General features: G+C 39.0%; 1 protein-coding gene and 1 long non-coding RNA gene across 5 annotated transcripts in view; one reads left to right on the forward strand and one right to left on the reverse strand.

Annotated features, from left to right (window-relative positions):
- e2f4 (E2F transcription factor 4) overlaps positions 1–22137 on the reverse strand; it is a 106228-nt gene that overhangs the window by 38531 nt on the left and 45560 nt on the right. For 2 of the 4 annotated variants that reach the window (XM_049484527.1, XM_049484530.1), the window contains exons 4-7: positions 19403–19452; positions 18357–18421; positions 17940–18207; positions 17460–17612 (exon numbers count right to left, since the gene is read on the reverse strand). In XM_049484527.1, coding sequence (XP_049340484.1) covers positions 17460–17612; positions 17940–18207; positions 18357–18421; positions 19403–19452 — 536 coding nt within the window. The remainder of the gene's footprint in view (positions 1–17459; positions 17613–17939; positions 18208–18356; positions 18422–19402; positions 19453–22137) is intronic. The other 2 variants (XM_049484528.1, XM_049484529.1) reach the window with 2 other exon arrangements.
- On the forward strand, positions 8909–9807 carry LOC125804861 (uncharacterized). The gene is made up of 2 exons (XR_007441082.1): positions 8909–9185; positions 9688–9807. It is a non-coding gene; the product is annotated as an uncharacterized LOC125804861 (long non-coding RNA).

A 22137-nucleotide genomic window follows, 5' to 3' on the forward strand; every position in this document is an offset into this window, starting at 1 on the left:
GTTGTCCCCCTGTCACAGGGGGACATAGGGCCCTCGCATAACCGGGCCAAACCGAGAAACCGGTGAAAGTAATTTTGAGGTCTTATTGAGTGTGGCACTTTTCAAGAGTTTTCTATCCTGTTAAACATGTGAAATACCCATTTAAAATACAGGTGGCGCTATAGCGCTGTTAAAACACATGTATTTGAAATTCTAATTCTAGATCAAACAACAGCCTCAGATAAGCAGGTCGGCCAAATTTTGTGAGCTTTTCACTGTTATAACGTCCTCAAAACTGCTAGCATTACCTAGGTGTCAACCTCCAGTTTTGATGTGGCATCTCAAAAATTCAACCGTCCGCCATTCCCTCCTCGTTTAAGATATCAACTATTTCTTCACAATTTATCATCAGATATGTTCAATGTTTATTTTTACCAAATACCAAGAGAATTCAACAAAATTTCTAGGAGTAGTTTGACAACATACGCAAAAAATGTATGTAAAATGCAGATATTTCAAAATGGCTGACTTCCTGTTGGGCGGAGTCAGTCCTACCAATACTGAAAATGTGTCTAATGATGTCTCTTGTGTTTTTGCCTAGTTTCAGGAATTTTCAATCATCTGTGTTCTGACCGTGTCATGGTTTCACTTTGGTCTAGTGTTGCATATCCATAAAATTAATTGCCTGCCATTATGTCATCGTTTCAGCTATTGACTATTCCTTCGCAATTTAGCACCGTGTATGTCTGGAGCCTATCCACGCCCAATTTAGAGATAATCTAATAAAGACTCTAGGAGGAGTTTGAATGAGTGCGTGAAAAATGTGTAAAAATTCCACAAATTGCAAAATGGCCGACTTCCTGTTGGGCGGAGCTTATACCAGCCAATGGGTAATATGTGCGGGATGATACTTTCTATGTTGTTGCCAAAAATCGAGAATACTGGAGAAATTTTGAGACAGCTACAGCTAATTTATTAGCCAAACGAAATAGGGGGAGCTGTAGAGTCATCTAGCAACACATGACAAAAGTGACAATATATATCTAAATCTTTTCGAGGCCTTATTGAATCTGCCAATTACCAAGAGGCTGGGAGGTTTCCATAAATGTGATATTAAATAGGTGGCGCTAGAGAGCTGATGAAACACGAATATCCGAAATTCCAATTTAAGGTCAAAGAATGGCCTAAGCTAAATAGGCCTGTGAAGTTTGAGGAGTTTTCAAACATGGTAACCTCTCCGAAACCCAGCGGGAAACTTTTTATTTCGCGACTTCCTGTCAAAATGGCCGACTTCCTGTTGGGCGGAGCCAAATAAAACCAAGTGATCCTTGTTCTTTATGAGGAGGTCAATGAACATGCCAAAGTTGGTGCACATTGGACAAACTTCATCCCAGCTACTGCTGACGTTTGGGGGCGCTATGGAGCTCTTGAACCACGCCCATGCCCATGCTCTATGGAACTTTTACATTTTCGCCGAGTCTGAGGCCTGTGCCAAAACACGTGAGTTTTCGAGTATCGGAAATGCCTCAAAAATGGGCGAAAGTGTCCAGAATAATAATAAAAACGAGTTGTCCCCCTGTCACAGGGGGACGTAGGGCCCTCGCATAACAGCGCAAATCGTACCGGGCCAAACCGAGAAACCGGTTAAAGTAAGACCCATATGTGATTTCTCATGAAATGTGCAGTTATATTGTAGCGGCCAATTTTTTAAGAGTTTTTGAGCATTCCTGCAATGTGAAATATGCATTGAAACCTCTGTGGCGCTATAGAGCCGATGAAATACGTATATATGAAATTTCAATTTTAGATCAAAGGACAGCATAAGTCAAGCAGGCCTGTAAATTTTTGTAAGTATTCATTCATTGTAACCTCCTCAAACACCTACCAAAACCAAGATGTATTCACTTCCGGTTTTAATGGGGCATCTCAAGCAATTAAACTGTCTGCCATTTCGTCCTCATTTAAGATATCGAGCATTGCTTCGCAAATTTTCATTGTGTATGTTAGTAGTTTATTACTGACAAATATCAAGAGTATTCAACAAATTCCCTAGGAGGAGTTTGATAAAATACGCAAAAAATGTGTGTAAAATGCACTTATTTCAAAATGGCCGACTTCCTGTTGGGCAGAGTCAGTCCTACCAATACTAAAAACGTGTGTAATGATGTCTTTTGTGTTTTTGCCAAGTTTCATGAATTTTTAATCATCTGTGTTCTGAACGTGTCATTGTTTCACTTTGGTTTAGTGTTGCGACTCTAGTAAATCAATTGTCTGCCATTCCGTCGCCGTTTTAGCGATCAACCATTCCTTTGGCAGTTTTCATCAGTTGTGTCTGATGTTTATCCACAGCTAATTTAGAGGTAATCGGACAAAGACTTTAGGAGCAGTTTAAATGAGTTTGTGAAAAAATTTGTAAAAATTTCGCAAATTTCAAAATGGCCGACTTCCTGTTGAAAATAGGGGGCGCTGTAGAGTCATCTAGCTACACATGACAAACGACAAACTATTTCTAAATCATTTCAAAGACTTATGGAATCTGCCAATTATCAAGAGGCTGAAAGCTTTTCATAAATGTGATATAAAATAGGTGGCGCTAGAGAGCTCATGAAACATGAATTTACGAAATTCCAACTTAACGTCAAAGTTTGGCCTAAGCCAAATAGCTCTGTAAAATTTTAGGAGTTTTCAAATATCGTAACCCCCCTAAAACACCACGGGAAACTTTTTATTTTGCAACTTCCTGTCAAAATGGCCGACTTCCTGTTGGGCGGAGTCAAATAAAACCAAGTGAACCTTGTTCTTTATGAGGAGGTCAATGAGCGTACCAAAGTTGGTGCACGTTGGACAAACTTCATCCCGGCCACTGCCGACGTTTGGTGGCGCTATAAAGCTCCTGAACCACGACAAAGTCCAGCCTCTATAGAACTTTAAAATTTTCGCCAAGTTTGAGGCCTGTGCCAAAATACGTGAGTTTTCGAGTATCGGAAATGCCTCAAAAATGGACACAAAGAGGCATAATAACAATAATAATAATAATAATAATAAATATAGCCGCAAGCGGCAATCATCGGGTTCAAGCACCAACTTGCACAATGGTGCCTACTGGAGCATTGAATGGTGATGTGTAAGAAGGTCTAATATGATTGGAGATGCCCTGTCACATTTAGAAATTATCAAGTTTTTCACCTGTTATTAATGTTGAGCAGAGGCCTTTCAACCTGATCAGTGCTTAAATTCACATGTAAATCTAGTGAACTTTGTAGGATATTCATTAAGTGAGTTAGAACTAGTCAAAAGGTGTCTACATGTTATTGGTATTGATCAGGTGGCTTCAACCAGAATGTTCACAAAGTGGTATTCAGATTGACCTTTGAACCTTTGCAGAACAAGCTGAAATGTTTGACCAAACAAGTTTAAATTAACACAAAGGAGTGAATGTTCTGATATGACATGTAATTACGAAGTTATTATAAATCTAGTTCTGAATTAAATGGCGCTTCATCAAGCACCAACTAGCACAATGGTGCCTACTAGAGCATAGGATGGTGATGTGTAAGAAGGTCTAACACAATTGGAGACATTCTGTCACATTTAGAAATGATCAAAAGTCTTTCACCTGTTATTCATGTTGAGAAGAGGCACAAAGGAGTGAATGTTCTGATATGACATGTAATGTCAAGTTATTCTTAATCTAGTTCTGTATTAAATGGCGCTTCATCAGAGTGATATTGTATAGAGGTCTTTAACATTGTGAGATTACAGCAAATACTGCAGAGTTACAGCAATTTAGGTTAGAAATTCCAAGGACGCACAGATTGCTTGATGCCTGGAGAGTATTGTATGTGAAATTTTCACAAATGTTTTTAATGAACATTTACCTAGAGACTCTACAGTGTGCAGCAAGACTGAAATGGAGGTGATAGGCCAAATATCCAGAGAGTAGTTTCAATATAGCTCTTTTCAAACAATTAGCAATTATGAATGAACAAAGCACTTTTTAAACATAGTTGTATTGAGAAATTTGTCAGAGCCACTGTACTAAATATGGCAAAAACAATTAGATGTCAAAATAGTACAGCATGATTGACATATACTCGTTTTTTTGGAACAGCGCCCCCCAGTGGGCGGATTGTTTCAGCACTTTGCAGGTCACTACAGTGTCTCCACCTGAACATAACTGCCAAATATCATCCAGATTGGGCAACATTCAGCCTGCCAAAATGTCTGCTGAATGCTGATTGGCTGATGGTGTTCAGCCATGTTGATTGATTGAGTTGCCCTTTGAACATCCTTTAGAGGCTGTATGATAGATTCTGCATGCAAAGTTTCAACTTGCTAGGTTGCACGGTTGCTGAGAAACAGTGCTCCAAATTTACCTCTTGAAGTGAATGGGGCATATATCCGGAAGGACTAATTTGCATATGGCGGCCATATTGTTTACATATTTCAACTTTTTCTTAATGAATATTGAAGCGCATGCTCTCACGAGTGTTTTGATACCAAACATGCCAGGATTGGTCAAAATTCCTAGGACTAGTTTGCAAAAGTAGGTTTTGCATATTATGCAAATTAGCAAAAAATCTATATAGACGGAAGTGCATGGTCCAAATTGGAAAGTTGTTGGTATTGACCCAAGGAATCCATCAAAAAAAGAATTTTGAATGTAGGTCTTATGGTTTTTGAGTTATTGAGAAAATTGTGAAAAATGAATTTCCTTGTTTATAGCGCCACCACTTGACCAATCGGTGCCATTTTTGTTGTCCACCGAGATGCACTGATCCTACATCTACCTACCAAGTTTCATTTCTCTATGACTTACGGTTTAGGCTGCACAACTGTTTTTTCAGGAGAAAAAGAATAATAATAATAAATATAGCCGCAAGCGGCGATTTACGGGGTTCGAGCGTTACAGGCAAAGAGACCCCTGGAGGCCAGTTAGGCTTAAAACATGTTGCCGGTAGACCGGCATCGCCAAACTGGATGAGGATGACCAGCATGACCGTGAAGATTACCAGCATGACTAATCTGGATGACAAACTTGTTGACCATATTGACCAAGCTGGAAGACCATAATGACCAAACTGGATGACCAGCATGGCAAAGGTGGTTGGCCAGTATGACCAAGCTGGAAGACCACCATTACTATGAGGACAAAGCTGAATGACCAGCAGGACCATAATGACCAATGTGAATGGCCAGCATGACCAAGCTGGATGGCCAGCATAACCAAGCTGGGTGACCAGCGTGACCATAAAGACCATAATGGCAATGCTAGATGAGTGGTGTGAGTAAACTAGTTGAAAAGCATTGATAAATTGAGCTGTAGTGTTCATCAGGTTTTATGTGGTGTCTTACTGCACTCTAGTGCGCATTTGGTGAAACAAATTCAGTTCTTAAATTGAAAAAACACAAGGCATAAAAAGGGCATATAAATAACCCGTATATAGTATATAAGTTTTGACCTGATTAACATTCCGCCTGTTAAAAGCTTGCTGGAATGTGATTGGCTAATAGTGACCACAAAAGTGTCCATATCAAATTTTCATTTGGTGTACCATTAGTGCATGGGCCATAGATGATAATTGGCTAGGATGACCTTGATAGCTTGTATGGTTCTAGAGAAACAGCTATCGAGCATTGGCCCCGCCCCCTGGGGGTGTATGTCTACTTAAACTGACAGGGTATCTGAGAATCATGTAATGATCAAAGGATTGAAGTGGTATTAGTGTCAGGTTAAGCATTCAAAAGTTATAAGTGTTAAAGACATTTTACTGCACCATGGTAGAACTCATTTGCATATGGCGGCCATATTGTTCATAAATGTAAAGATTTTTTTAAATAATTATTGAGGAGTAAGCTCTGCTGAACTGTTTGACACCAAACATGTCATGATTGGTCAAGGATCCAAGGACAAGATCTCAAAAGTAGGTCTTGCATATTATGCAAATTTAAAAAAAAATTAAGTGGGTGGAGCATAAACAAGAATGACCCAGGCGGCTGACCAGCATGAACAAGAAGGATAAGTATGTTAAATTAAGCAAGACAAGCAAGATTGAATAAGTTCAGCAGAGCTTTAATTTAGAATAATTCACCTGTAGCTGTTTCACCAATTGACCACCAGAGCGCAGCAAGAGACCACATATAACCTGCTGGAAATCTATCACTCTATCAGAAAGACAGAACATTCCCTATTAGTGTGTTTCTATTTATTAAAAAGAGAAGAAAAGTCCGATTGGGCTCCAAATTGGTACTCATGATCAAGTGGTCTGTCTATATATGTATGTCAATTTCTGTGTTGATAGGGTCAAAGGTTCCTGACTTCTGACCATTTAGGTTTGAAAAAAGTGATAATACAGGCTTATGGCCTACAAAATGGCTGTTGCTCTTTGGCCATATTAGAGGCAAAAAATATCTGATTTGGCTCACACTTTGCAATCAAGATCACAATATCAGTCTATATATGTATGTCAATTTCTGTGTCGATAGGGTCAAAGGTTCCTGACTTCTGTCCATTTAGATTTGAAAAAAGCGATAATACAGGCTTGAGGCCTACAAAATCGCTGTAGTTTTCCAGCCGTTGTAGAGGCAAAACATGTCCGATTTGGATGAAAATTTGCAATCAAGATCAGATTATCAGTCTATATATGTGTATAAATTTATGTGTTGATAGGGTGAAAGGTTCCTGTCTTCTGTCCATTTAGGTTGGAAAATAGCGATAAATAGAATAAATTGAAAATAGTTATTTTTTCACTGTAGAGCCTACTGAAGACTTATTTGGCTCATACTTGGCACATGTACTTCAAATGTCATTGTTAATTAGTAGCTTCAACAGTTTTGGCAGGTTTTAAACTTTGACAGAGTTTTGGCCAAATAACTCTGAAAAGGCTTTCACGTACATGTTTGATCAAGGTTTATGGGCCTCAAATAGCTAAAATGTCAAGATTTTTTTGATAATTATTTACCTACAGGGTCTCAAGATTGCATCAAGACCAAATTTGTTTTGATTGATTAAGGACTTAAAGACAAGTTCGAAAAGAGCAATTTTTACTCTTTTGGCCACTGATGAAAATCTTTGCATTTTTGGTAAACACATGTAATTACAATGTTGTAAAGGCTACAGCAAAGTATACAACTAAAAAAGAATAACAAGGCTAGGCCACTTATACCTTTAGATATAACTGATTTTCTGCTATAGCGCCCCCTTGAGGCCAATCAACGCCATATTTTAATGGATGATAGAAGGCCCTGAGATACATGTAGGGTATAAGTATCGTCCTGATTGGTCATTGTTTAGCCTGTCAAAAGCTTGCTGGAACCTGATTGGCTAATAACGATCGCAAAAATTTGCATATCAAATTTTCCTTCTGTAAAACATTAGGACATAGGCCATAGATGATACATGCCAAAGGAAAGCTTCATAGTTTGTACGCTTCCTGAGAAACAGATTTTTAGCTTTGGCTCCGCCCCCTGGGGGCGTATGTCTACACAGATTGACATGCTACCTCAGAATCATGTTGGCATCATAGGTCTAAAGTGGCATTAGTGTCGGTTTAAGCATTCAAAAGTTACAGCTGTTAAAGTAAATTTGGGTGTGCCACGGTAAGATTAATTTGCATATGGCGGCCATATTTTTTGCAAATTTCAAGATTTTTTTAATAATTATTGAGGTTGGGACTCTGCTGAGTTGTTTGAAACCAAACATGTCAGGATTGGTCAATGAGTTTAGGACAAGTTCTCAAAAGTAGGTTTTGCATATTATGCTAAATAGCAAAAAATCTAAGTGGGCGGAGCCTTTTTGATTTGCCATTAACCAAGGAATCATATAATGCAATAATTTTTGCTCTAGCTATCAGGGCGTAGGAGTTACGGGGCCAAACGCGTTGACCTTCGCCATAGCGCCCCCTTGAGGCCGATCGGGCTCATCTTTTGAATCTGAGTAGCGGTGAGAAGTACTACCATATGACCAAGTCTCATCCCTGTAGGCCTTACGGTTTCTTCTGCCCAATCACTTCTATGGCAGAAAAAGAATAAGAACTATAATAATAATAATAATAATCAGAACAATTACAATAGGGTTTCTAGCACTACGTGCTCGAACCCCTAATAATAATCAGAACAATTACAATAGGGTTTCTAGCACTACGTGCTCGAACCCCTAATAATCAGAACAATTACAATAGGGTTTCTAGCACTACGTGCTCGAACCCCTAATAAGAAGAAGAAGAAGAAGAAGAAAAATCTTAGCAAAAACAATAGGGTTCTACGCACCTTCGGTGCTTGAACCCTAATAATAATAATAATAAACGGACCAAAAACAATAGGGCTTTGCACCTCGGTGCTCGGGCCCTAATAATAACGAGTTGTCCCCTGTCACAGGGGGACGTAGGGCCCTCGCATAACAGCGCAAATCGTACCGGGCCAAACCGAGAAACCGGTGAAAGTAATTTTGAGGTCTCATTGAGTGTGGCAATTTTCAAGACTTTTCTATCCTATTACACATGTGAAATACCCATTTAAAGAACAGGTGGCGCTATAGCACTGTAAAAACATATGTATTTGAAATTCTAATTCTAGATCAAACAACAGACTCAGATAAGCAGGCCGGTCAAATTTTATGAGCTTTTCTCTGTTATAACGTCCTCAAAACTCCTAGCATTACCTAGGTGTCAACCTCCAGTTTTGATGTGGCATCTCAAAAATTCAACCGTCTGCCATTTCGTCCTCGTTTGAGATATCGACTATTCCTTCACATTTTATCATCAGATATGTTCAATGTTTATTTTTACCAAATACCAAGAGAATTCAACAATTTTTCTAGGAGTAGTTTGACAACATACGCAAAAAATATGTGTAAAATGCAGATATTTCAAAATGGCCGACTTCCTGTTGGGCGGAGTCAGTCCTACCAATACTGAAAACGTGTCTAATGATAGCTGCGGTCCAATCTGAAGGGAGCTGCCCAACTAGGCAGCATTTTCAGGCAGCATAGGCGCGCTCCCGAGAAAAGGACTGTCCCATTCGGAAGGTGGCATGTGCTGCCTACCTGGGCAGCTGCCTTATTTTACCCCAATTCTGAAGGCAGCGTGAGATGTATCCTTCACGGCGAAGGCAATCCCATGATGCATTTCACCAGCTCAGAGTTCCAGCGCTCAGATTTAAAAACATGGCGGACGGAGCCGGCACTGCGAGGGAGTTTCTGTACGAATGTAAGTAATTTCCTCCTGTATTTCCACTCACCGCTGCGTGGGTTTATCAAACTAGCATATTTTAGACTGTTTTAAGTTGTTTTCCATCGTTGTTTTCGCCTGTACTTCATTTAATGTAAGACCTGACCGGCGGAAGCTACCGTTAGCTTATCGCGCTAATTTACCGGGTAAGCTAACACGCATCTAGCCGACTTACAGAATACCAAACGCGGCTGCAGCGCTGAGGAAACCCCCGCTAGGAAACAAAGACACCCTGGCCGTCCAGTGTAAAAAGTTTTAACTGTTTTAAGTCACTGTTACGTATAACTAAGTGATTTACTGTGTAAATAGTGTAACACTGTAGAATAACCTGTAATTCAGTGATTTAATGTGTAAATAGTTTAATTGTTAGAGGGAATAACTAGAGTTACCTGTAACTGAGTGATTTACTGTGTAAATAGTGTAATTATGAGCGTGTTCTCCATAAACCGCTGTTACTAATTCAGATTTATTTTTTCCACAGGGATGAACTTGGGCCGGGGAAGGTGAACTCTGGTCAGACCGGCTGGAGGCAGCGTTAGCTCCCTTTATGAATATATATATTTTTTCTTTGAATGTAATAAAGTTTTCTCTCTTAACATTATTATTTTTGCTTGCTGTGTGTTTATTGTCACTATGCTTATTGTAGTATCACATCTCAACTAGTGGGTATGGGTAAATAAAAAAAAAATAAAGTTTATGAATCATGTGTTTTATGCAACTAAAAGATAAAGATATAATAAAAATTAGCTGACTGTGTATGAATGTACTATTGTGTGAAACGTAGCTTAGTTTGATAATTTAGCTCTGGCTCATACAAAATATTTATTATATTATGGTTTCATTACTCATGCATTTCTACAAAGCATCTAATCAAAAATAAAATAAATGCATACATAAAACTGACCATACTCTGAGAATGAAGTGAGGAAAAGTGTATAATTAAAGTAAATCATGAATATTTAAATATCTGTAATATTTGGATGAGTAAAAGAGAAATAGCTGCCGCTGCATTGAGATTTATCCCGAGGTAAGTGATCATTAACTTTAGTTATTTATAAACAAGCTCACGGGCACAGCGCGCTAGACGTGATGACGTATGCTGACTCCAGAGCGTGTCCCGAACGCGCTGCCTTATAAGATCCCTTATGGGTGAAAATGCTGCCGAACGAGGGAGCTGCCTTTGAAGGCAATGACTACCTAGGCAGCTCCCTTCAGATTGGACCGCAGCTGACGTCTCTTGTGTTTTTGCCAAGTTTCAGGAATTTTCAATCATCTGTGTTCCGACCGTGTCATGGTTTCACTTTGGTTTCGTGTTGCGTCTCTAGTCAATCAATTGCCCGCCATTACGTCACCGTTTTAGCGATCAACTATTCCTTTGGCAATTTTCATCAATTGTGTCTGATGTTCATTCCCAGCTAATTTAGAGGTAATCTGACAAAGACTTTAGGAGTAATTTAAATGAGTTTGTGAAAAAAGTGTAAAAATATTACAAATTCCAATATGGCCGACTTCCTGTTGGGCGGAGCTAATACAAGCCAATTGCAAATATGCGCAGAGTCACAGTATCTACGCTGCTACCAAAATTTGAGAAGATTAGACAAATTTTGACACATCCACAACTAATTGATTAAACGAACGAATTAGGGGGCGCTGTAGAGTCCGCTAACTACACATGAAAAAATTATCACAACATTTGTAAATTGTTTATAGGTCTTATGAAATCATAATAATAATAATTTTCAAGAGTTTTTGAGCATTCCCGTAATGTCAAATATGCATTGAAACCTAGGTGGCGCTATAGAGCCAATGAAATACGTATATTCAAAATTTCCATTTGAGATCAAAGGACAGAATATGTCAAGCCGCCTTGTAATATTTCGTGAGTTTTCATCCATTGTAACCTCCTCAAACACCTACCAACACCAAGACATATTCACTTCCTGTTTTAATGGGGCATCTCAAGCAATTCAACTGTCCGCCATTTCGTCCTCGTTTAAGATATTGACTATTCCTTCGCAATTTATCATCAGATACGTTCAATGTTTATTTTTGCCTAATACCATGAGAATTCAAGAAATTTCCTAGGAGTAGTTTGACAACATACGGAAAAAAAATGTTTGTAAAATGCAAATATTTTAAAATGGCCGACTTCCTGTTGGGTGGACTCAGTCCTACGAATACTGAAAATGTGTCTAATGATGTCTCTTGTGTTTTTGCCAAGTTTCATGAATATTCAATCATCTGTGTTCGGACCGTGTCATTGTTTCACTTTGTTTTAGTGTTGCGTCTCTAGGAAATCAATTGCCCGCCATTACGTCACCGTTTAAGCAATCAACTATTCCTTTGGCAATTTTCCTCAAATGTGTCTAATATACATCCGCAGCTAATTTAGAAGTAATCTGACAAAGACTTTAGGAGCAATTTAAATGAGTTTGTGAAAAATATGTAAAAATTTCACAAATTCCAATATGGCCGACTTCCTGTTGGGAGGAGCTAATACAAGCCAATTGCAAATATGTGCAGAGTCATAGTATCTACAATCCTACCAAAATTTGAGAAGATTAGACAAATTTTGAAACATTTACAGCTAATTTATTAACTGAACAAATTAGGGGGTGCTGTAGAGTCTGCTAGCTACACACGAAATAATTATCACAATATTTATAAAGTTTTTAGGTCTTATGGAATCTGACAGTTTTCAAGAGTTTCTGAGCATTCCCGTAGTTTCAAATATGCATTGAAACATAGGTGGCGCTATAGAGCCAATGAAACATGTATGAATGAAATTTTAATTTTAGATCAAAGATCCGCATAAATCAAGCAGGCCTGTAAAGTTTTGTGAGTTTTTAACCATTTTAACTTCCTCAAACACCTACCAACACAAAAATGTGTTCACTTCCTATTTTAATGGGGCATCTCAAGCAATTCAACTTTCCGCCATTTCGTCCTCGTTTGAGATATCGACTATTCCTTCGCAATTTATCATCACGGATGGTAGTAGTTTATTGCAGACAAATATCAAGAGTATTCAACAAATTCCCTAGGAGGAGTTCGACAAAGTATGCAAAAAATGTGTGCAAAACGCACATATTTCAAAATGGCCGACTTCCTGTTGGGCGGAGTCAATCATACCAATGGTGACAATGTGTGTAATGATGTCTATTATGTTTCTGTAAAGTTTCATGATTTTTCGAACACCTGTGTTCTGACCATGCTAATGTTTTTATTTGGGCTATTGCTGCGTCTCCATTAAATTAATTGCCCGCTGTTACGTCGTCGTTTCAGCTATCGACTATTTCTTCGCAATTTATCACCAAGTATGTCTGGAGCCTATCCACAGACAATTTAGAGGTAATGTGACGAAAACTGTAGGAGGAGTTCGAATGAGATCGTGAAAAATATGTAAAAATTCCACAAATTCCAAAATGGCCGACTTCCTGTTGGGCGGAGCTAATGCACGCCAGTTGGTAAAATGTGCGGAATCATATTATCTATGTTTCTACCAAATATCAAGAATATTGGAGAATTTTTGAGAAGGCCACGGCTAATGAATTAGCCGAACCAAATAGGGGGCGCTGTAGAGTCATCTAGCTATACACGACAAAAATGACAATATATATCTAAATCACTTTGAGGCCTTATTGAATCTGCCAATTATCAAGAGGCTGAGCGCTTTCCAAAAATGTCATATGAAATAGGTGGCGCTAGAGAGCTGATGAAACACGAATATACAAAATTTTAAGTTAAGGTCAAAGTATGGCCGAAGCCAAATAGGTCTGTAAAATTTTAGGAGTTTTCAAACATCTTAACCCATCCGAAACCCAGCGGGAAACTTTTTTTTTGCGACTTCCTGTCAAAATGGCCGACTTCCTGTTGGGCGGAGTCAAATAAAACCAAGTGATCCTTGTTCTTTATGAGGAGGTTAATGAGCGTACCAAAATTGGTGCACATTGGACAAACTTCATCCCGGCCACTGCCGACGTTTGGGGGCGCTATAGAGCTCCTGAACCACGACCAAGCCCATGCCTTATGTAACTTTTTCATTTTCGCTGAGTTTTAGGCCTGTGCCAATTTGTATGAGTTTTCGAGTAACGGAAAGGCCTCAAAAATGGGCGAACCTGACTATAATAATAACGAGTTGTCCCCCTGTCACAGGGGGACGTAGGGCCCTCGCAAAACAGCGCAAACCGTACCGGGCCAAACCGAGGAACCGGATAAAGTTGGACCCACATGTGATTTCTCACGAAATGTGCAGTTATATTGCAGCAGTTTTTCAGCAAAATATGCATTGAAATCTAGGTGGCGCTATAGAGCCAATTAAAAATTTATATACGAAATTTCAATATCAGATCAAAGGACAGCGTAAGTCAAGCAGGCCTGTAAAGTTTCGTGAGTTTTCAACCTTTTTAACCTCCTCAAACACCTACCAACACCAGTATGTATTCACTTCCTGTTTTAATGGTGTATCTCAAGCAATTCAACTGTCCGCCATTTTGTCCTCGTTTAAGGTATCGACTATTCCTTCGCAATTTATCATCAGGTGTGTTAGTAGTTTATTACTGACAAATATCAAGAGTATTCAACAAATTCCCTAGGAGGAGTTTGACAAAATATGCAAAAAATGTGTGTAAAATGCACGTTTTTCAAAATTGGCGACTTCCTGTTGGGCGGAGTCAATCATACCAATGGTGACAATGTGTGGAATGATGTCTATTATGTTTCTGTAAAGTTTCATGAATTTTCAAACACCTGTGTTCTGACTATGCTAATGTTTCTATTTGGGCTAATGTTGCGTGTTCATTAAATCAATTGCCCGCCATTATGTCGTCGTTTCAGCTATCGACTATTCCTTCGCAATTTAGCATCAAGTATGTCTGGAGACTATCCAAACCCAATTTTGAGATAATCTGACAAAAACTCTAGGCGAAGTTCGAAGGAGTATGTGAAAAATGTGTAAAACTTTCACAAATTCCAAAATGTCCAACTTCCTGTTGGGCGGAGCTAATGCATGCCAATTGCTAATATGTGTGGAATCATATTATGTATGTTTCTACCAAATATCAAGAATATCAGAGAATTTTTGAGAATGCCACGGCTAATTTATTAGTCGAACCAAATAGGGGGCGCTGTGGAGTCATCTAGCTACACATGACAAAAATGACAATATATATCTGAATCATTTCGAGGTGTTATTGAATCTGCTAATTATCAAGAGCCTAAGCGCTTTCCAAAAAAGTCATATGAAATAGGTGGTGCTAGAGAGCTAATTAAAACTGAATGTACAAAATTCGAGTTGATTATCAAAGTACGGCCTAAGTCAAATAGGTATGTCAAAATGTATGAGTTTTCGAACATCATAACCCCCCCAAAACACCGCGGGAAACTTTTTATTTTGCAACTTCCTGTCAAAAAATTATCACAATATTTGTAAAGTGTTTTTAGGTATTATGAAATCTGACAATTTTCAAGAGTTTTTGAGCATTCCCGTAATGTCAAATATGCATTGAAACCTAGGTGGCGCTATACAGCCAATGAAATACGTATACATGCAATTTAAATTTTTGGTTAAAGCGCCGCGTAAATCAAGCAGGCCTGTAAAGTTTTGTGAGCTTTCAACCATTTTTACCTCCTCAAACACCTACCAACACCAGAATGTATTCACTTCCTGTTTTAATGGGGTATCTCCAGCAACTCAACTGTCCGCCATTTCGTCCCCGTTTAAGATATCGAATATTCCTTCGCAATTTATCATCAGGTATGTTAGTAGTTTATTACTGACAAATATCAAGAGTATTCAACAAATTCCCTAGGAGGAGTTCGACAAAGTGTGTAAAAAATGTGTGTAAAATGCATATATTTCAAAATGGCCGACTTCCTGTTGGGCGGAGTCAATCATACCAATGGTGACAATGTGTGTAATGATGTCTATTATGTTTCTGTAAAGTTTCAAGATTTTTCAAACACCTGTGTTCTGACCATGCTAATGTTTCTATTTGGGCTACTGTTGCATCTCCATTAAATTAATTGTCCGCTGTTACGTCGTCGTTTCAGCTATCGACTATTCCTTCGCAATTGATCACCAAGTATGTCTGGAGCCTATCCACAGACAATTTAAAGATAATCTGACGAAAACTCTAGGAGGAGTTCGAATGAGTTGGTGCTCGGGACCTAATAATAATAAACGGACCAAAAACAATAGGGCTTTGCACCTCCGGTGCAGGCTTCGCCTGTGCCTTCGGTGCTCGGGCCCTAATAAACGGACCAAAAACAATAGGGCTTTCCACCTCCGGTGCAGGCTTCGCCTGCGCCTTCTGTGCACGGGCCCTAATAATAATAAACCCAAAAACAATAGGGCTTGCACCTGTGGAGCAGGCTTCGCCTGCGCCTTCGGTGCCCGGTGCTTGGGCCCTAATATTAATATAGTTCTGCATACTAGAGTTTAGATTGTCTGCCCGAACCCAAGCCTGAACGCGAGCCTTACTGACCCGATGCCTGAATTTGGCTAAAAAAAAATGGTCCGTGTTAAAACTCCATAAACACACTGAACTAAGCTCTGAATTAAAGTTATTGAAGCTCTTAGCTGATCATGAGGTAATTTACCTGCCTGCTATATTTACGCTGTTTAAAAGATAATACTCACATTACTGAACTACATGAAGAAAACCTGAAATTAACAGCGTACACCGGCTCACGCTGTGATTTGATGGATGAACAAGACTACTAAGTGTTAAGAGTTTGGAAATTGAACTCAGTATTGTAGTTAGATATTTAACCAGGCAGAGAGAGCTTTTAATCCTGCTGATGAAATTTTGAAGCTGTGTTTATGTTTGTTATTACATGTGATTATTTCTTTCATTGCTTGCAAGATTATTTTTATGCACTGTATTTACCTTTTTTTGGTTCGTGTGTCCAATGATACAAGGCACAAAACACATAATACAAACATGCAGATAAACTAATTTAAATATCGTTTTTTGTAATTACTGATATTTAAGATATTTAAGGCATTTTATTTAAGATCATGTTGGAATAAACCCTGTAATATTGTTGATATGATGAACATCAGCTGTATGGGTGTTTTTTTCAGTATTTTGGGGGATTTAAAACAAGTTTTACCCAGTGAATTGGTTTTATCTGAATCCCACTGAAACAATAGGCAACAGTACTGTTCTTCTTAAGTCTTATTATTATGGTTGCTTTAGCAATGCACAACTAACTCGGGCCGCAGTTTTCGAGAACTCCATTCCAACAATAAAATGTGTGTCCTTATCGGGAATGGTGGTCTTGTATACAGCTTTCCGATCGAACACGTTTTTTCCCCTAAAACTTCGCACTTTCGCAAGCCTGTGTACGTCACAATTATTGAGATACGAAGACGAAATCTGGTTCAATTGAACTTATGGCCTTCATTTTGAAAAGATGCTGTATTAAACGATACGATGTATGGTTTTCGTACAATTGTCGTACGAATTTGCCCCATAGGAATGAATGGGGCCCATCAAAGGACGGTAGCTAAATCTCCAGGACTGCGAATGTATGGAACAGCTATGGGATAAAACAGCATTAGGTCAAAAGTCTGGTGCATAGCCAGTGCACCAGTTCTGTGTTATGGAGCTACTGGTCAAATGTTTGGACACCCCAGAGCTCCAGTACTGTTTGTATGGACACCCTAGAGCTCTTTGTAAAAAACTTTGTAAACTTTTTTTTTTCTATGGCCTACCAAACGATACAATGTATGGTTTTTGAACAATTGTCGTACAAAGTGGCCCCATAGCAAAAGGGCCCATTGAAGGACGGCAGCTAGATCTCCAGTACTGTGAGTGTATGAAGCAGCTCTGAGATGAAGCACAATCAAAGTTCAAAGGTTTGGACATCCCAGAGCTCCAGTACTGTGTGTATGGAGCTACTGGTCAAACGTTTGGACAAATAAGTTTGCACATCATAGCAACCAGCCAGCACTGCAAATACACTCGCAGTTGCTGCAGAAACTGCAATCTAGTTGTAATTGAGCCCAAAAAAAAAGGCTGTTGCATTTAGTAATTATACAGACAACAGAGCACCAATCACATTTTTCTATCATCAGACGAAATATATAGTCATATTGCACAGCCCCATGATGGCCCAATAACATTAATTCCTCTTTACTAAGGTAATGGCAAACACTGCCATGTACACATACATCGACAATTAATTAAATAGACCATATCATTTCATTTGCCGAGGTTCTCCTGTAGTCTAAGAAGAGACACTTACACTCTGAGGGGTCTGTTTTGATTGGCTCAAATAGCGCTGAGGATTCTGGAAGTGAGGAGCTGCTGTCCAGTAAGGCAGAAGATTGGAGCTGCTGCCGGTCCTCTGAGGAAATGGGCATGACTGGTGTCTTTAAGGTGGTGTTGCTGGATGCAACTGGATGAAAACATGTAAACCATCAATGAAGATGTGGCAACACTGAAAACCTTAAAGCCTAATTCTGAAATTCAGTAGGCGTTTACTGATCATTTCAGAGTGGTCCAATTTAAAGTCTAAGTACTTGAACTCTGAACTATAGAGGGGTAAAAAAATATTTTTTACCAATATAAAATGTGGATATTTTCAAATATAAATATAAAAAAACAGAACTGTTTCCTAACAGCTCATATTTGCATCATTTTGTGGCCAGAGATTTAGTCTCACTGAACCATCATTATGCACAGCAGCTCCACCATTCACATATATAAATCCTGTTTGTAATACCTGTGGTAGGTGCAGCCGTTGTGGCAGTAGCTGCATTGGCAGAACTCTGGCTGGTAGGGGCTGCAGATGCAGTACTGTTGTCTGCTGGCTTGGTGGTGGAGGTACCACAGGCAGCAGAGGCAGGAAGGCTCTGAAGCATGTTTTCTGGAGGAGGAACAGGTAAAACTACTGGAGATTTGCTGGAGGGATCTTTATTTACCAGGAGAACCTCAATAGGGCCAGAGGAACTTTTTAAATGGATCTGGTACTTCTTTTGCCCGTTAACAACCTAAAAAGAACAAACAAAACTTCAAATAAATGTAGGAGATACTGCCAATGGGCAAAAATCAAAACACATTTGGAATGGCTTACCTCCTAGAGAGCTAATGTAAACAAAACTGTAAGGTGAAACTAGAGAAAGAAAAGTAATGCACTTACACACTCTGGAATTGGCACTTCCAACTGTGTACCAGAAGGTGCTCGGATTGCTAGTAGAGTGTCGCCTAGTGGTTGAAAAATAGAAGTAGAGAAAACAGGGGAGTAAACGTACTGAAAAATAAAAAGTATGTTAATCCTTTTCACAACACTAAACTCAATAGTAGGGGTGTGTTTAAAAAAACAGATTCTTTGATTTAAATCGATCTTCATTTAAATTATCCGATTTCCGATTCATATAAACTTTATATCTTTAAACTTAGCCCATTTTCCCCTGTATATGAATACAATCTGGCGAGACCATCCTCTCGTGCACCACCCTCTGGCTGTGGTGAGCTGGAGCACAAGAGTACTAGCACATTTAACACTGTTTGAAGGAGTGTTATTTTCTTCACCTGTACTTTATTTTAAGTAAAACCTGATCGGCTGAATCCAGTGTTAGCTCAGAATGTTACCTTTTCACCGGTTAATCTAATCCCCCTTTAGCCGGGTTTCCGAGCCTTACATGCGGCCGGCGCGCTAAAGTAACCCCCGCAGCTGCGCTAGCAGCATCAGGCAAACATAAAGTGTAACAGCATTAAATGTTAGATGGAATAACAGTAGATTTACCTGTAACTGAGTGATTTAATGTGTAAATAGTAAAATTATGTTTGTGTTCTCTATGAAGTGCTGTTACTAATTCAGACTATGTTGTGACGATCAGTGACGATACCCACGCCTCCTTAATTGGTTGCAAAATGCTCATGAGTCTTTAACAAAGCATTTATTTTTATATATTATGCAGGGTAAACATCAAACTTTCAAGGGGCAAGTGGCTGCTGGATTTCATTTCAATACAGCAGAAGCACTACTGACTGTCCTTGTTTAATCAGCTAGTCTCAGCATTTATACAATTACACAGGATGTGCAGTCACGTGACTGGAATGAAAACCTGCAGGCACACCGATGAGATGCAGGTGAGATTGGTGACACCTAATCTAGATCAATCACAGAACACACTGCTTTTTCATTTTGCCTAATTCTAACTTGTGTGTAAATGATGAACTCACCTTTAAAGCAATTGCAGAGATCTTGATGTGTTACATAGGCCAGAGTATATCTTGTTAAGGACACACAAAAACACAATCAACATGTAACCCATGTAACAACTGGATAAAATATGTGACATATAAGTTGTCTGGAGAGAGTGTATCAGAGGCTAATAGCATTAGTGAGTAGCATTAGCAATTGGGTAAAGTGTGTAAATATTTAAAATGTAAAATGTAAATGTAAAATATTTTACTGAGTCAGAGACATGTTAAGATGAATGTTTGCAATACAGTTTTACTGATATTAGTAATGTATTATACAGGTCCCAAAGTACTATGAGAGTGACACCTGCAGCTTGAACACACCAGCAGCACCGCTGACAGAGAGAGACAGACAGCAAATAAGAGTAGTAACGGCCAATTCATAATTCTGTGTCACAATTACTTTGTAGGTAAAAGAAGAAATAGAAAAAGAACATTAAGTACTAACAAAAAAAGAGAAAAAAATGTTGGTTCTTGTTTACTACTGAAAGACAGTAAAAAAAATTTCAGGGAGAACACTTTTTAATATTTTTTTTTTGTAATGATGAAGTAAGTAAGTGAGTAAAAAATATTTGCCCCTTCCTGATTTCTTGCATGTTTGTCACACTTAAATGTTTTGGAACATTGCTAGAAAAAAAAAATCCAAACCTACATGGCACTGTGTGAAAAAGTGATTGCCCCCTAAACCTAATAGCTGGTCGGGTCACCCTTAGCAGCAACAACTGCAACCAAGTGTTTGCGATAACTTGCAATGAGTCTTTTACAGCATTGTAGAGGAATTTTGGCCCACTCATCTTTGCAGAATTGTTGCAATTCAGACACATTCTAGGGTTTTCAAGCATGAGCGGCCTTTTAAAGGTCATGCCACAGCATATCAATCAGATTCAGGTTAGGACTGAAAGTCTTTGGCCACTCCAAAGTCTTTATTTTGTTTTCAGCCATTCAGAGGTGGACTTGCCGCTGTGTTTTGGATCATTGTCCTGCTGCAAAACGTCCTTCAGGATCTTTTGGTAGAGAGCAGAATTCATAGTTCCATTTATCACAGCAAGTCTTCCAGGCCCTGAAGCAGCAAAACAGCCTCAGACCATCACACTACAACCACCATATTTTACTGTTGGTATAATGTTTTTTTTTTCTGGAATGCAGTGTTTCTTTTACGCCAGATGCACTGGGACACACACCTTCCAAAGAGTTCAACTTTTGTCTCACCGGTCTACAGAATGTTTTTTCCAAAAGTCATGGGGATCATCAAGATGTGTTCTGAAAAAAATGAGACAAGCTTTAATGTTCTTTTTGCTCAGCAGTGGTTTTCATCTAGGAACTCTGCCATGTGGGCCAATTTTGCCCAGTCCCTTTCTGATGGTGGAGGCATGAACACTGACATTAACTGAGGCAAGTGAGGCCTGCAGTTCTTTGGATGTTGTGGGGTCTTTTGTGACCTCTTGGATGAGTCGTCGCTGTGCTCTTGCGGTAACAGTGCTCTTGCGGTAACAGTGCGGTAAACCACTGTTCCATGTTTTTCGCCATTTGTGGACAATGGCTCTCACTGTGGTTCGCTGAACTCCCAAAGCTTTGGAAATGGCTTTATAACCCTTTCCAGACTGATAGATCTCAATTTCCTATTTTCTCAATTGCTCCTGAATTTCTTTGGATCTCAGCATGATGTGTAACTTTTAAGGATCTTTTGGTGGACTTCACTTTGTCAGACAGGTCCTATTAAAGGGTGTCTTGATGGAGAACAGGCGTGGCAATAATCAGGCCTGGGTGTGGCTAGAGACAGTGTACTCAGGTGTCAGAAACCACAGTGATGGTGTGTTTTAACAAGGGGCAATCACTTTCACACAGTGCCATGTAGGTTTGGATTCTTTTTATAATAATAATTATAAATATAGCCTCATCGGCAATCACCGGGTTCAAGCACCAACTGGCACAATGGTGCCTACTAGAGCATAGAATGGTGAGGTGTAAAAAGGTCTAATATGATTGGAGATGCCCTGTCACATTTAGAAATTATCAAAAGTTTTTCACCTGTTATTAATGTTGAGCAGAAGCCTTTCAACATGATCAGTGCTTAAATTCACATACACATCTATTGATGTGGTTGGCTGATGGTGTTCAGCCATGTTGATTGATTAAGTTGCCCTTTGAACATCCTTTAGAGGTTGTATGATAGATTCTGCATGCAAAGTTTCAGCTTGCTAGGTTGCACGGTTGCTGAGAAACAGTGTTCCAAATTTAACTGTTGAAGTGAATGGGGCATATATCAGGAAGGACTAATTTGCATATGGCGGCCATACTGTTTACATATTTCAACTTGGTCAAAATTCCTAGGACTAGTTTGCAAAAGTATGTTTTGCACATTATGCAAATTAGCAAAAAATCTATATAGATGGAAGGTCCAAAGTTGTAGGTATTGACCCAAGGAATCCAGCAAAAAAAATTGAATTTAGGTCTTATGGTTTTTGAGTTATTGAGAAAAATGTGAAAAATGACTTTCCTTGTTTATAGCACCACCACTTGACCAATAGGTGTGTTTACATGTTTTTGTCCGCCGAGATGCACTGATCCTACATCTACCTACCAAGATTCATGTCTCTAGGACTTACAGTTTAGGCTGCACAACTGGTTTTTCTGAGGAAAAATGATAACAATAATAATAATAATAATAATAAGAAAAATTTTAGCAAAAACAATAGGGTTCTACGCACCTTCAG

The sequence above is a fragment of the Astyanax mexicanus genome, chromosome 10 (genome assembly GCF_023375975.1).
Source record: "Astyanax mexicanus isolate ESR-SI-001 chromosome 10, AstMex3_surface, whole genome shotgun sequence".
Lineage (NCBI taxonomy): Eukaryota > Metazoa > Chordata > Actinopteri > Characiformes > Acestrorhamphidae > Astyanax > Astyanax mexicanus.